At 44.3% G+C, this 13,739-nt stretch overlaps 1 protein-coding gene across 2 annotated transcripts in view; it reads left to right on the forward strand.

Annotated features, from left to right (window-relative positions):
• ATM (ATM serine/threonine kinase) overlaps window positions 1–13,686 on the forward strand; it is a 64,588-nt gene extending 50,902 nt beyond the window's left edge. For both annotated transcript variants that reach the window (XM_077341590.1, XM_077341591.1), the window contains 17 exons: window positions 88–255; window positions 493–612; window positions 795–1,012; window positions 1,803–2,010; window positions 3,321–3,434; window positions 5,777–5,935; window positions 6,296–6,434; window positions 6,777–6,859; window positions 7,144–7,284; window positions 8,343–8,459; window positions 8,839–8,988; window positions 9,602–9,767; window positions 10,628–10,714; window positions 10,810–10,924; window positions 11,359–11,422; window positions 11,994–12,130; window positions 12,232–13,686. In XM_077341590.1, the coding sequence (XP_077197705.1) occupies window positions 88–255; window positions 493–612; window positions 795–1,012; window positions 1,803–2,010; window positions 3,321–3,434; window positions 5,777–5,935; window positions 6,296–6,434; window positions 6,777–6,859; window positions 7,144–7,284; window positions 8,343–8,459; window positions 8,839–8,988; window positions 9,602–9,767; window positions 10,628–10,714; window positions 10,810–10,924; window positions 11,359–11,422; window positions 11,994–12,130; window positions 12,232–12,415 (2,370 nt within the window). In that variant the 3' untranslated portion in view covers window positions 12,416–13,686. The remainder of the gene's footprint in view (window positions 1–87; window positions 256–492; window positions 613–794; window positions 1,013–1,802; window positions 2,011–3,320; window positions 3,435–5,776; window positions 5,936–6,295; window positions 6,435–6,776; window positions 6,860–7,143; window positions 7,285–8,342; window positions 8,460–8,838; window positions 8,989–9,601; window positions 9,768–10,627; window positions 10,715–10,809; window positions 10,925–11,358; window positions 11,423–11,993; window positions 12,131–12,231) is intronic.
• Window positions 13,687–13,739: the final 53 nt, after the last annotated feature.

Consider the following 13,739-nt stretch of genomic DNA (forward strand, 5'->3'; position numbering starts at 1 on the left):
ATTTAACAGTAAAATAAATGTGAGTCTACAGTCCACATCTCAAAAGAACAGGAGGGGAAAGTTAACAGCTATTATGTTTGTTTCCAGCTTCCAGAAAGAGCGTTGTTTCAAATTAAGCAGGACAGCCCAATGAGACATGGGGTATCTCAGTGGCAGCTGGAGGAAGCCCAGGTGTTTTGGGCTAAGAAGGAAGAGAGCTTAGCGTTGAGTATTCTGAAGAAGATGATCAAGAAATTGGATGAAGATTGGTTCACGGTAATGTACTGTGCTGTATTCTGTTGACTCGATCACGATGTTTAAATCCCGATTTTTTATTTGAAGACAAACCAATCAGTATCCCGTGCTAAAGTGGACCAAAATGCTCATAGACACATTTGATCTAAAGGAGGGGTTAAAAATGAAGGGAGTTTCATAGCATGTTGGGGAGAGGGTGTCACTTTACCTTGTGGACAACGGTTAGTTAATATGTCTGAATATTTTTGCTTGTTTAAGGTTGAAAAAGACCCAAACCTGAGATTAATTTATGCAGAATGTCTGAGATTATGCGGAAGCTGGTTAGCGGAGACTTGTCTGGAAAACCCTACTGTCATTATGCAGAATTACTTGGAAAAGGTAAAGGGCTTTGAATAAGGCAACTTCGGGAAATGATTGAGAAGGATTACATGTTTTGTATAGTTTTAAATTTATTTTGTATAGTTTTAAATTTATTTTATCTGCATCTTTACAATTCGTTTGTCATTTAACCCTTAAGTAGCCAGCACAGGTTATTCTCATTCTTAGAATGTTCTTTCCAGGCAGTAGAAGTTGCAGGGAGCCAAAATGGTGACCACAGCGATGAGCTAAAGAGCGGGAAGATGAAGGCGTTTCTGTCTCTAGCTCGCTTTTCAGATACTCAGTATCAAAGAATTGAAAACTATATGAAATCCTCGGAGTTCGAAAACAAGCAAGCTTTGCTAATGGCAGCCAAGGCGGAAGTTGGCCTGCTAAGAGAGCACAAGATTCAGACTAACAGGTAGGTGTCTTTATTGAGGTGTTGAAGGCAAACATGGCTACCATGTTGCTCATTGATGGGAACCAAGCTAATGATGGTCACGTAGCTCAGGGGTAGTCAACCTGTGGTCCTCCAGATGTCCATGGACTGCAATTCCCATGAGCCCCTGCCAGCAAACGCTGGCAGGGGCTCGTGGGAATTGTAGTCCATGGACATCTGGAGGACCACAGGTTGACTAACCATGACGTAGCTGGTTGAATGGATGTGATCTTAGCATTCATCAGATTTAATGGCCCTTTAGTCACCAGAAGTAGGAGCAGCAGCTTCTGCTAGTTGTCCCCTCCCATTGCGGACCCTCATTTTCACCTTTTTGCTAGTTCTGTGGTTCTGCTGGTCACGAGGAAAGAAATCCCATGGGGCTCAAAGTGCTGGGAAGCAAGGATGTCCCACTCTACAAAGAAGAAGAAGAAGAGTTGGTTCTTATATGCCGCTTTTCCCTACCCGAAGGAGGCTCAAAGCGGCTTACAGTCGCCTTCCCTTTCCTCTCCCCACAACAGACACCCTGTGGGGTGGGTGAGGCTGAGAGAGCCCTGATATCACTGCCCGGTCAGAACAGTTTTATCAGCGCCATGGCGAGCCCAAGGTCACCCAGCTGGCTGCATGTGGGGGAGCGCAGAATCGAACCCGGCATGCCAGATTAGAAGTCCGCACTCCTAACCACTACACCAAACTGGCTCTCTTTGGAGAAGTCTTTGGATGGTTGAATACAAGCCACGAGTGACTAATTTGTTTCTAAATCTTGGTGGTTAAGATACACCGTCAAAGTTCAACGGGAGCTTGAACTAGACGAGCGTGCAATTCACGCACTGAGAGAAGATCGCAGGCGTTTCCTTTGCAAAGCGGTCGAGAACTACATCAGCTGTTTACTGAGCGGAGAAGAGTACGACATGTGGATCTTCCGGCTTTGTTCACTCTGGCTTGAGAACTCCGGCGTTTCTGATGTCAATGTTATGATTAAGGTGAGCTCCTCTGTGGCTTTCCATCTCCTGTATTTGCATATGAATACCTGATGAAGTTTGCCATTAGGGATGGGCACAAACCGCTTGACAAGCCACAACTTGTGCCCAATTCTGGCCGGATTGGGGCTCGGGAGGTGATGCTTGGCATGCGAGTAGTCTCTGAAGAAATCTCCAAGGTTTTGGGTGCGTCTCAGAAAATGAAACCAACCCAGAAAAAGCTCTGGCAGGGAAACGCCAGGCCATGGGGGGAGGGTGTTTTCCAGCCTTGGAAACACAAATAGCAAAGCTCTTGGGCAACTAGTACATTCTCTCCATCCATATCCACACCAACAGAAGGAATGTGTGCTTGCTGTACACTTATCTGGATCTGAGTCCCATGACAATGAATGGGAAGTCTGTTATTGGCAGGCAGCAGTGCCTGCCAAGCTTCAGTGACTTCCGTTTACTCTCAGCTCTCCATCTGAAACCTCCCTACACTGACCTGCTTCTCCTTGGTGGGCGATCTGTATGTGTCAGCCTGACTTCCTGCACCCAGCCTGCTTTGGGGGACTTGTTCCAGAGTGATATTGTTGTACTGGGTGGGCTGGGCTTCAAGCTGTTTTTACTTCACCCCACTAGACAATTGCAATGCATGTCTGCCCATGCCCATCCTTATCAATGCCTGAGTCAAGCTATCAGTTGCTTTGGGGTGCCGTGGGACGCTTGTCTATGATAAATTTGGTTTAGACCATGTCACAGAGAAGCATCATTAGCTTCTTCGTTGGATGTCTCCTTTAAACGGGAGCCTATAGGCTCCATCTCCATGTTGGCAAGGTGACTAAAGAGAGAGAGAGGCATGTGGATGTCACATCACTTAAGCCAGGACTTTCAGTCACTCCTCAGCCATGGAGGGAAGGTGACCCCAGGGAGTCACAGCCTCCTGCTGTGTGAGATGCTCCTGGGTCCTGGGCAGGGGGGGGAAGGTTTGCCCTGCACCCATAATCACATTGTTTGTCCATGGGAGGGTGGGTCCAGGGACATGCTGTCACCTGCAACCATGCAGGTGGTTCTTAGGCAGGTTCAGAGGGTTGGCCCTGTCCTGCCCTGCATTATAGCCAACTACTACACAGATGGTCAAGGCACATTCATCTATATTCATCTGGTTGTTGTCTAAGAACTGTGTGGTACAATATTTTGGTACCAAAACAGTCACAATGTTTTGAAATGCACTGACATCTGCACATACCTGTTGTGGTTTTAAAATATTGATTTTTTTTTCCTCCTGTTGATTTTGTCTCTTCTGTATTACATGTCCTCCTGCGGTACAACAGAGAGAGGCAGAGAAAATACCATCCTACAAGTTTTTGCCCCTGATGTACCAGTTGGCTGCTAGAATGGGGACCAAGATGATGGGCGGCCTAGGATTTCATCACATTTTGAATAACGTAATTGACCATCAGCCATAAAACCTTTTTCTTCCTCTGACCTGCAGAGATATAGATATATAGCTATATATTCCAATAACAAACTTTCACTTGCATTATGTACTTGCTTTGTTAGATGTTGAGGACATTTTTGTGTTACATTATATTTTAGTGCTTCCAGAAGTAAGTTACTTAGAATTCAGTTGAGCATGTATCCAACGTAGAAGTGTATACAGTGGCAACCTCAAGCCATAACCCTTTGCCCATTTGCCAGTAAGTCTTGGTGAGACCTAAAAAAGAGTTTCCAGTTGATATGACTGGCATTCCTGTAAAAGTTCTGGTCTCCCTCTGGAATTCAGTCATGGCTTGGGGAGTTAATACCCTTTCTCTCCATTGCCCTCTCTTTCCAAAGTGCCCATTCAGCTCCCTGGTTCACAGAGGTTCTGTATCCAACAAAATGGTTTTGTAGACACCCAGAGTGTAACTGGTAAAAAACTCAAGCTGAATATGACTGGACACAAGTCAGTGGGCACCTCTGGGCCTCTTTTGTGGCAGTGATAGCAGCAGAGCATAACTACCCTGTTATCATAGAATCATAGAATCAAAGAGTTGGAAGGGGCCATACAGGCCATCTAGTCCAACCCCCTGCTCAACGCAGGATCAGCCCTAAGCATGAGTTATGAGTGCTTGGGATGAGTGCCCAAAAGATGTATGACCTTTTCTGCAGTGGAACCTCATTTATAGAACTCGTTTGTAGAAATTGAATGGGTACAGAGGAGAGCGACGAAGATGATCTGGGGCCAAGGGACCAAGCCCTATGAAGATAGGTTGAGGGACTTGGGAATGTTCAGCCTGGCGAAAAGGAGGTTGAGAGGGGACATGATAGCCCTCTTTAAGTATTTGAAAGGTTGTCACTTGGAGGAGGGCAGGATGCTGTTTCTGTTGGCTGCAGAGGAGAGGACACGCAGTAATGGGTTTAAACTTCAAGTACAACGATATAGGCTAGATATCAGGAAAAAATTTCCACAGTCAGAGTAGTTCAGCAGTGGAATAGGCTGCCTACGGAGGTGGTGAGCTCCCCCTCACTGGCAGTCTTCAAGCAAAGGTTGGATACGCACTTTTCTTGGATGCTTTAGGATGCTTAGGGCTGATCCTGCGTTGAGCAGGGGGTTGGACTAGATGGCCTGTATGGCCCCTTCCAACTCTATGATTCTATGATTCTATGATTCTAACTCTTTCTACAGCTCTTCCTGCCTAGTGGGTTCGCTCCTAGTTTCTATTTACCTGGGCAATTGTCCCCATGAATGTTTGTTTTTGCTCAGTGGACTGGATGCTGTTTTCTCCCTAGATTGCTTGTTTTTGCCTGTAGTTAAATTGCATATTGTTTGGCGGTTTTATTTGCTGTAATGACTTTTTAAACACTTTTTACTGTTGATGCTTTTATTGCTTTAGTGCGGTTTCTGCTGCTACTTCTGTTTTTATTGATAGATTATTAATTTTTGAAGTACAGTTTTTGCTGGAGTATAAGACTACTTTTCCCCCCTGAAAAACATGCCTCCAAGTGGGGGGGTCGTCCTATACGCCGGGTGCACTTCAGTTGGGATAGACATAGCTGCCCATAGTACTGTAATATAATGTAACGAACTATATTTTGAGTGGAAATGTTGGGGGGTCATCTTATACGCCCAGTCGTCTTATATGCGGGCAAATATGGTATGTTATTTCTGTTCACTCTCTCAAGTACTTCATACATATGATGCAACAAAGAAATAATTTAAATAATAAAACTAATGCATATAGAACTTACAAGTAATTATTTATACCACTGAACTTTTCAACCCCTTCCATCACTTTTCAGGTTGAAAACACAAAGGCTTCCTTTACTTGTAACATTTTAAAGTTTGTGTAACAAAGTACTAATTGGGATGTATAAAGCAAGGCCATTATAGAATTAAATCATGTTGATTATTATTATTAAACTAGTAATCAAGCCCGCTGTAATCAAAATACAGCGGGCGCTAGGCAAGAGAGCCTCCGGCAGTCGCGTGAAGCGCCTCCGACGCGTCAGGCTGCCGGCAAGGGAGCACTGCGAGCCGCGCTATGCGCGGCTCACAGTTGCTCCATTTTTGCCAGGGCGGGAATCGGCGAGGCCAATCGGCAGGTGCTTTGTGCCTGCCGATTGGCCCCGACAATGGTCTGTCCAGAGGAAGGGGCCAGTCAGCACCCTTCCTCATCCCGGACAGAGCCCGCCCTAACTCCTCCCCCTAAGCCCTTACGGCTTTATTTAGTCTGTGTTAAGATCTTTGGTGCTTTTTAACATATAATTTAAAAAATTTTCCAACCTTTTTAATATTTTCTTATAGCTCATCGCAAGGATTTCTCTTGATCATCCACATCACACTTTATTTATAATCCTGGCTTTAGCAAATGCCAACAAGGATGAACTTCTGACCAAACCAGAAGCAGCAAGGCAAAGCCGACTAACTAAAAATGCTCCAAAAGAAATCTCGCCATTGGACATGGTACCTGAATTCTGCTGTATTTTTTGTAATTTAATTCAATCCTATAGTCACTTTAGGCTGAGTCCATGTTTCATATCTGCACAGTCAATATTACAGTTACTGATTTTTCAGATGTTACAAAATACTATTGTATCTGAAGAATTGTGCGTGCATACCAAAGTTTATACCCAAAATTAAAACTTTGTTGGTCTTAAAGGTGCCACTGGACTCAAACTTTGAGCTGTGATTTCCAATGTTCAACATTTCACAGTAGCAAATTATCCAGTTTTCTATTTATTCTCTATCCTAGCTGATTTTCAACTGAAATATGTGGAATGTACAACTTGTATTTTAAGCAGTATTTTATTTTTGTTACTGTAGGATCGCATGGAGGCTGCCAGAAACATAATTAACATGATAAAATGCCAAAGAGCTGATATGGTGAGAAGCATTGAAGCTCTTTGTGATGCCTATATAATTTTGGCAAACTTGGATGCAAATCCCTGGAAATCTCAGAGAAGTAAGTGACAGATGGGGGGGGGGAATGATAATATTGGGATAACATCAGTACTGATAATACCTTGAAGAGAACAAAGTTCAAGCATATTTATCACTGGTTTCTGTGAAAAGGATTTTTCTTAACTATCAAATTAGGTGCTTTACTTATCTTTTAATGAGATAGTTACCCAACTGACTAATCGAAATAGTGCATAAATTCAAGCGATACCAAAATATTTGGAATGATTTCAATAATATCAAGAGGGAAATGTTTCTTCACAAAGAAGGGTGCAGTGATCTACCTTTCAAAATCCAATAAGTTAATGTGATAAATGTTTAGTACATTTATTTGTTATTAATGCAGGAGGCATAAATATCCCATCCGATCAACCTATTATGAAACTTAAGAATCTAGACGACGTTGTGGTACCTACTTTGGAAATTAAGGTAAATAAAGCTTCACTTTTCTCAGTAGTAATTCCTACATAGTCATAGTTGGTGAGCATTTATGATTCTGGAATGGAATCAATTGTAAAATGTTCGGCTGAGCATGTGGCCCATGTAGAAAGGCAGCCAGCTGTTGTTACATCAATGGTTTGTCATCTTTTATCGAGTTTTAATGGATTATAATTTGTATCTTTCAATGCTGTAAACCACCTTGTAAATTTACAGTACACAAACTTCGTAGGTAAACGTGGCATAGCGGCATCTGAAAATATTTACAATTTTAGGTGGATCCAAGTGGAAAGTATGAACATTTGGTTACAGTAAGATCATTCAAGCCCGAGTTTCGCTTAGCAGGAGGTGTCAATCTGCCGAAAATAATAGATTGCGTTGGGTCAGATGGCAGAGAGAGGAGGCAGCTTGTCAAGGTGAGTTCTGTGTGCTCCAGTTTCCACAGGGGTCTGCTTTCACCAACTGAGAAAGCTTTTGGTTATGTGGGGCCTATTGCGTTCTTTCTTCTTAGGTCAAGTTCCGATGTTCGTCTGCTCACTAAGCTATAGCTGAAGGCTTATTAAGCAGCACTAATTGCCCAGGCGCGGCGTGCAGTTGGACAGCAGGATTTCTGAAATGGGCCTTTGGTCAGCGGTGCATGCAAAGAATGCATCTGCCATATGCCTCGACAGCATTCAGAGTAGCGCCGTTGCATGCATTTGAATATTTGACACCCATTTCAGTTCAAGGGATTGTAGTGTTGGGAAGGAAAATACAGGATGGGATATAAAATGGAAAATCGGCCTCCAGCATTTTAACGTCGGTAGGAATAAAGGTAAAGGTATCCCCTGTGCAAGCACCGGGTCATGTCTGACCCGTGGGGTGACGCCCTCTAGCGTTTTCATGGCAGACTCAATACGGGATGGTTTGCCAGTGCCTTCCCCAGTCATTACTGTTGACCCCCCAGCAGCAAGCTGGGAACTCATTTTACCGACCTCGGAAGGATGGAAGGCTGAGTCAACCTTGAGCCGGCTGCTGGGATTGAACTCCCAGCCTCATGGACAGACAGCTTCAGACAGCATTTCTGTGCCTGCGCCACAAGAGGCTCTTCATTCGGTAGGAATATGTTCTGCATAAAACCAGGAGGAAGTTTAATTCAGCGTCTGCCACAAGGGGGAGAGTAGAATGGGTATTTCCAAGCTAATCTTGAAAATTTTCAAGCTCCTCTGCCGTTCTGGAGAGCCAAGTTATAAAATGACGGTATTTCGTTCACCGCATTTTGTGTAACGTAGCGGCTTTGTCTTGGCTTCAGTGTTGTATGGAGATGTTCTCTGCTGCTTGAGGCTGTATCCCTAAGGATGATGACTTCAGAGCACGTTCCATTTAGCTGAATGGGACATGAGTAAAAGAGCATAAGGGTCAGGCTGCCGTATGAATTTTGTACTCTCGCTCAGCTAAAGTGCCTAAGCGACTGCCTGTCCTGTCTCTCTTAAAGGGCCGCGACGACCTGAGACAGGATGCTGTGATGCAGCAGGTTTTCCAGATGTGCAACACTCTCCTCCAGCAAAATACCGAGACCCGGAAAAGAAAGCTGACTATCCGCAGATATAAGGCAAGGCCTGTTGCTGTCGCACAAGAGGGGTCCAGAACAGGGAAACATATTTTGTAATATTGAGAGCTGGTGCCCCAAACATGCTCTCACCACCTCCCTTCTGTAGTGATTTCCTCTCTGTTCCCTTTCAAACACCCTGCTTCCATGTAATATGTTGGGGTAGCCAAACTGTGGCTCTCTGGATGTCTGTGGACTACGATTACCATGAGCCCCTGCCATGCTGGCAGGGGCTCATGGTAATTGTAGTCCACAGACATCCAGAGAGCCGCAGTTTGGCCACATCCCTGTCATTTGTGCTGTCACAAACCGTGGTTTTTAAACATGATTTGGAATGAGTTTGCCAATTCCGCCATTTAATGTGCCTCCGGTGATTTCCTAGGTGGTTCCCCTCTCTCAGAGAAGTGGCGTCCTAGAGTGGTGCACGGGAACAATTCCCCTGGGGGAATTCCTCATCAATACTGACAGCAGTGCTCACAAGAGATACAGGCCAAACGATTACACTAATCTCTCTTGCCAAAGAACGATGATGGTGAGTCAAAACGAAAGAGGAGAAATCGGCTGGAGCTTGCACGGGGCTAGTGGAAGAGCTAGCAGAGGCAGGTCTTTCCTCTCTTTTCCCGGGAGCTCCGGAAGGTGATATTGCTGTGGTTGGGGAAACCATGTGATCTGAAAGCCATGCAGAGTGGGCAGCTGCAGGGAGGGGGAGGGGGAGGAGGAAGTTATGAAAGTGGTCTGCCTTGTGTCAGCAGTGCCTCAGTCAGCTGGCAGAAAGCTTCTCATGCCAACAGAAAGGAAGCATAAGGTCTAACCCCAACTAAGCATCTAATTCCATTTAGCAAATGAGAGAACTGGTAACTTCTCCACCGAGGAAACTGAAGTCATATCAGCTAACTAGTTCATGCTTTACAATACTTGCTCTCATTCCGCACATGAGATTGAGCGAAATTGTAGAATAAGGAATCTCCGCTTCAAAAGGGTGCCATGCATGAACATAGGATGCTGAGGAGAGTTCCAAGCGTTATCGGCCTCCCTAATTAAGGTCCTGCAAAGTGGCCAAGAGAGTGCTTGCAGCATGGAATCCTCCAGTGTAAAGGCTAGGTAGAGAAACAATGTCTCTAAATTACTCTCATTTTACTACACAGGACGCACAGAAGAAAAGTTCTGAGGAGAAATATGCGATCTTCATGGACATTTGCCAGAATTTCCAGCCAGTGTTTCGCTACTTCTGCATGGAAAAATTCCTCGATCCAGCAGTGTGGTTTGAAAAACGCTTGGCATACACACGCAGCGTGGCCACATCGTCAATAGGTACTGTCAAATAAATGCAATTGTGTTGTTGTTTTCTTGCCACGGTCTGCAGACCTAGTGCAGTTGCATGTTGTCCATGAAATTAAGAATATGAGCCTTCTCCAAAATACGGAGAAGCTACAAAGAATAGCGTTTTTACTCAAGCATGTTACACGTTATATGGTGACTTGGGATATACTAGTTATAATCTGTTTGCCAGATTCATCGGCTTAGCCTTAAATTTATGAGCTTGCATGCATGTGGGATTTGACTCGAGAACGCAAATTTTAATTGAGAATAGTTAATACTTAGGGAATGTGCTTTCTTTTTCCTGAGAATTTTGATTCTGAGGTGTTACTGTGTTGGGCAGGGATATGCTGTCTTAGACCGTTTACGCACTGGGAACTTCACTGCCCCAGTTCCCGTGCAGGAACACAAATCGGGGGCGGGTGAGGTGCACCGGGCCAAATGCTCCCCCGTGTGGGTGCAGGAAGAGGTGGGGCAACCTGCCACGACCGAAACTCTATCCTGCAGCCCAGCATGAAACCTCCAGTGCGTAAACGGTCTTAAGAGATAAAAATAATACATTATTCCTCAGTTGGCCGGTGCAGTGTGGCAATTATACATGCACCCACCTCTCTTACACCCCTCAAAAAACCATTTGGAATGTAAGGGGACCATACAGAATGTTGTTAAATGCTGACTGTGGAGATGGGGAGGGGAAATAGACACCTATCTTCTTTTAGGCAAACTAATTTGCTTCTAGATGTGTTCTATTTTAGAAGCCACATAATTTTACAAAAATACATCCATGAGAAACAGTTGAATTAAATGCATAGTTAATGTATTTGTGGCTTCATTTTGAGACTTTCCTCTTTCAGTTGGCTACATACTGGGTCTTGGAGACAGACACGTCCAGAATATTTTGTTAGATGAGCAGACGGCAGAACTGGTACACATAGATCTAGGTATGTATAAATGCAAGGAACTGGGCTTCAAAACTGATTTCATTTATGCTTGTTGAAGTTGTATTTTCAAAATATTTGTGTCTCTCCTTTATTAGGTGTTGCTTTTGAGCAAGGCAAAATCCTCCCTACCCCAGAAACTGTGCCTTTTAGGTTAACCAGAGATGTCGTGGATGGAATGGGGATTACTGGAGTTGAAGGAGTCTTCAGGAGGTATTCAATATAAATGCAAGAGTCTCAAGTTAATATTAATGCTCAGCAGAATCCTGTTTCGAAAGTTGCCTTGAATATTGGCTAATTAATCAGATACACTTGTCAAACAGAGCCAATAAACAGTTGTAAAAAATAAAAAAGTGATCTTAACTTGATAAAATCACAGTCCAGGAGCACCTTTAAGACCAACAAAGATTTATTCAAGGCGTGAGCTTTTGAGTGCAAGCACTCAAAAGCTCATGCCTTGAACAAATCTTTGTTGGTTTTAAAAGCTCACACCTTGAATAAATCTTTGTTGGTCGTAAAGGTGCCACTGGACTCTGATTTTATTGTGCTACTTCAGACCAACACGGCTACCCATTTCAATCTATCCTTGTGTTAACGTGGACAGTGCAAACTAGCTCATAAACGGAGTATTCGAAAATATTTTCTAGGTGCTGTGAAAAAACTATGGCTGTCATGAGAAATTCCCAAGAAGCTCTGCTAACCATTGTAGAGGTAAGTGTTGCTTCATGTCTCCAGCTGCAAACGGTAAAGTGCTTTAACTGAATTGACAAAAGCTTTCAGGGACGGAGTGAGCTGGTTGTGATGGTTTTCCAGGCTGTGTGGTCGTGCTCTGGTAGGTTTAGTTGATGTTTTGCCAATAACTGTGGTTAGCATCTTCAGAAGTAGGACACTGCAAGATGGGAGGAATTTCTCTGTGCCCAAGATTCCCATCTTGCTGTGTCCTACCTCTGAAGCTGCCAACCGCAGTTAATGGCAAAATGTCAAGGACTAAGACTACCAGACCACAGCCACAGCGTCCAGAAAACCCACAACAGCCAGCGATTCAATTCCTTGCATTCTTGAATGTTGCCAAAAATGACATTGTTGCTGGCTTCCTGCCATTAATGCTTGTGCCTGTGGCCCCTCTCACACTAGACTTTTCAGCATGCCAGCCTTCTTCTGTGGCTAGTTCCAGTCCTGATCTCCAGTGTAAGAAGGTCACAGATGAAGGCCCATGGTTTACAACCTCGGAACGGTTCTGCTAGCTTTGCACAGAAACAGCTTTATGCCTTGTCACACCCAGGTGCTTCTCTACGACCCTCTTTTTGACTGGACCATGAACCCTTTGAAAGCTTTGTACCTGCAGCAAAGGCCGGAGGATGAGGCTGACACCAGCGGAAGCTTCAGCTCTTCCAATCAAGAATGCAGCAACAAAGCAAGGTAAGGCCCCTCTTTGGGGGGCACCAAAGCAAGGTAAGCCTCCCCCCCTTGGGGAGATGTTTGCATCCAGGGTTCGCAACTTCCCGTTTTCTTGCTTTCAGTGGCGACATTCAGACCTTTAACAAAGTTGCCGAGCGTGTCCTGATGCGACTTCAGGAGAAGCTGAAAGGAGTGGAGGAGGGAACGGTGCTCAGCGTAGGAGGTCAGGTGAACCTTCTCATACAGCAAGCCATGGATCCCAAAAGCCTCAGCCGCCTCTACCCAGGGTGGAAGGCCTGGGTGTGAACACGGACAGGCAGGTTCAAATGAACAAAGGCGCAAATAAATAAATAGGCTCCGTTACAAGGGGCAGGAAGAGTGGTCAACATTTCAAATTATGTATAAACCCATTTTAACAATGTCTCTAGATGTTTTACATGTGTTTACAAAGGTGTGTTTGCTGGGGGGGGGGGCTACCTCTCCCTTATATAAGGATACAAGGCATATGGTATGAACTCGGAAGAGAAAGGCCACCTGATTCCAGAAAGTTAATGCTGCTGTCATTTGCTTGAATTAAACATGCCTGAAAGGGTTAATGTGTTTCCAAACGCCATGCTTAACTTACAGCCTGGGAACGGTACCACAATACAGGGCTGCTCTTTATGGCTTCTGCATGTTGAAAGGGCCAGAACTTGGTCTCTATCCCTGGTGTTGGTTAAATGCGCAAAGGCCACCTTCAAAGAACCTACTGGACTGATCTGAGCTCCCCTCTTAGACATACACAATAGGGCACACAATAGAAAAGACACTTTTCAGCTCCACTCTGCACATTAGCTGTGGAAATGGCTTGGAAACTGTATTAGTAGTATGTGGCCAGTGTCTTTGTAGATCAGGCCCGTCAAGATGTCCCAGGGCCAAAAGATACAGGCCTAAAACCGACATAAGTCGCACAGGCCAGAAGACTGCATTTCAACCTGGAGAAGAACTACATTTGGAAAGGATTAAATGAATGTATAATGGGAACATTTATATGTGCAAATGGTGTTTTATGTCAGCGGTTGTTCAGGGCTAGAGTCATTTGCATTATTGAGAGTATATAGGCATTAAGGGTTGCTCCATTATGGACCGCTAGACATTCTTTTGCCTTTTAGAAATGCTGGGGTTACAAGCCAAAGGCACACTTCCTACTATTCTGTCCAACAAACCATGAATCCATTAGTTGCTCCCTAAGAGACTTCTTCCAACTGAAACGGAAGAAGAGCCATTGAAATTGGAGAGGGCCTCTTAGGTTGAGGGGGAAATCCATGCCAGAGAATCTCAATGGAAGTCCTAGCAATATCGAGTAAAATCCTACCTGTGTGCAACATATACTCTTCATCTGTTCTGGGTCACAGAAATAAGGGCCGTATCCTACCGTTCATTATTATTCTTACTATTTAAAGAGGCATTATTATGAGCTTACTATGTTAGTAAGTTCAAATATGCAAATCACAGTTACGCTTCTTTATTCTGTAATAATATCTGGAATGTATAGTTGAAGTCATGGAAAGAATAAATTTTCTCATGTCCTTTCTGAATTCTGTGCTGATTGGTCATTGATAAAAGATGGGGACAGCATCTAGCACACATC

This window comes from Paroedura picta, chromosome 6 (genome assembly GCF_049243985.1).
Source record: "Paroedura picta isolate Pp20150507F chromosome 6, Ppicta_v3.0, whole genome shotgun sequence".
NCBI classification, from domain to species: domain Eukaryota; kingdom Metazoa; phylum Chordata; class Lepidosauria; order Squamata; family Gekkonidae; genus Paroedura; species Paroedura picta.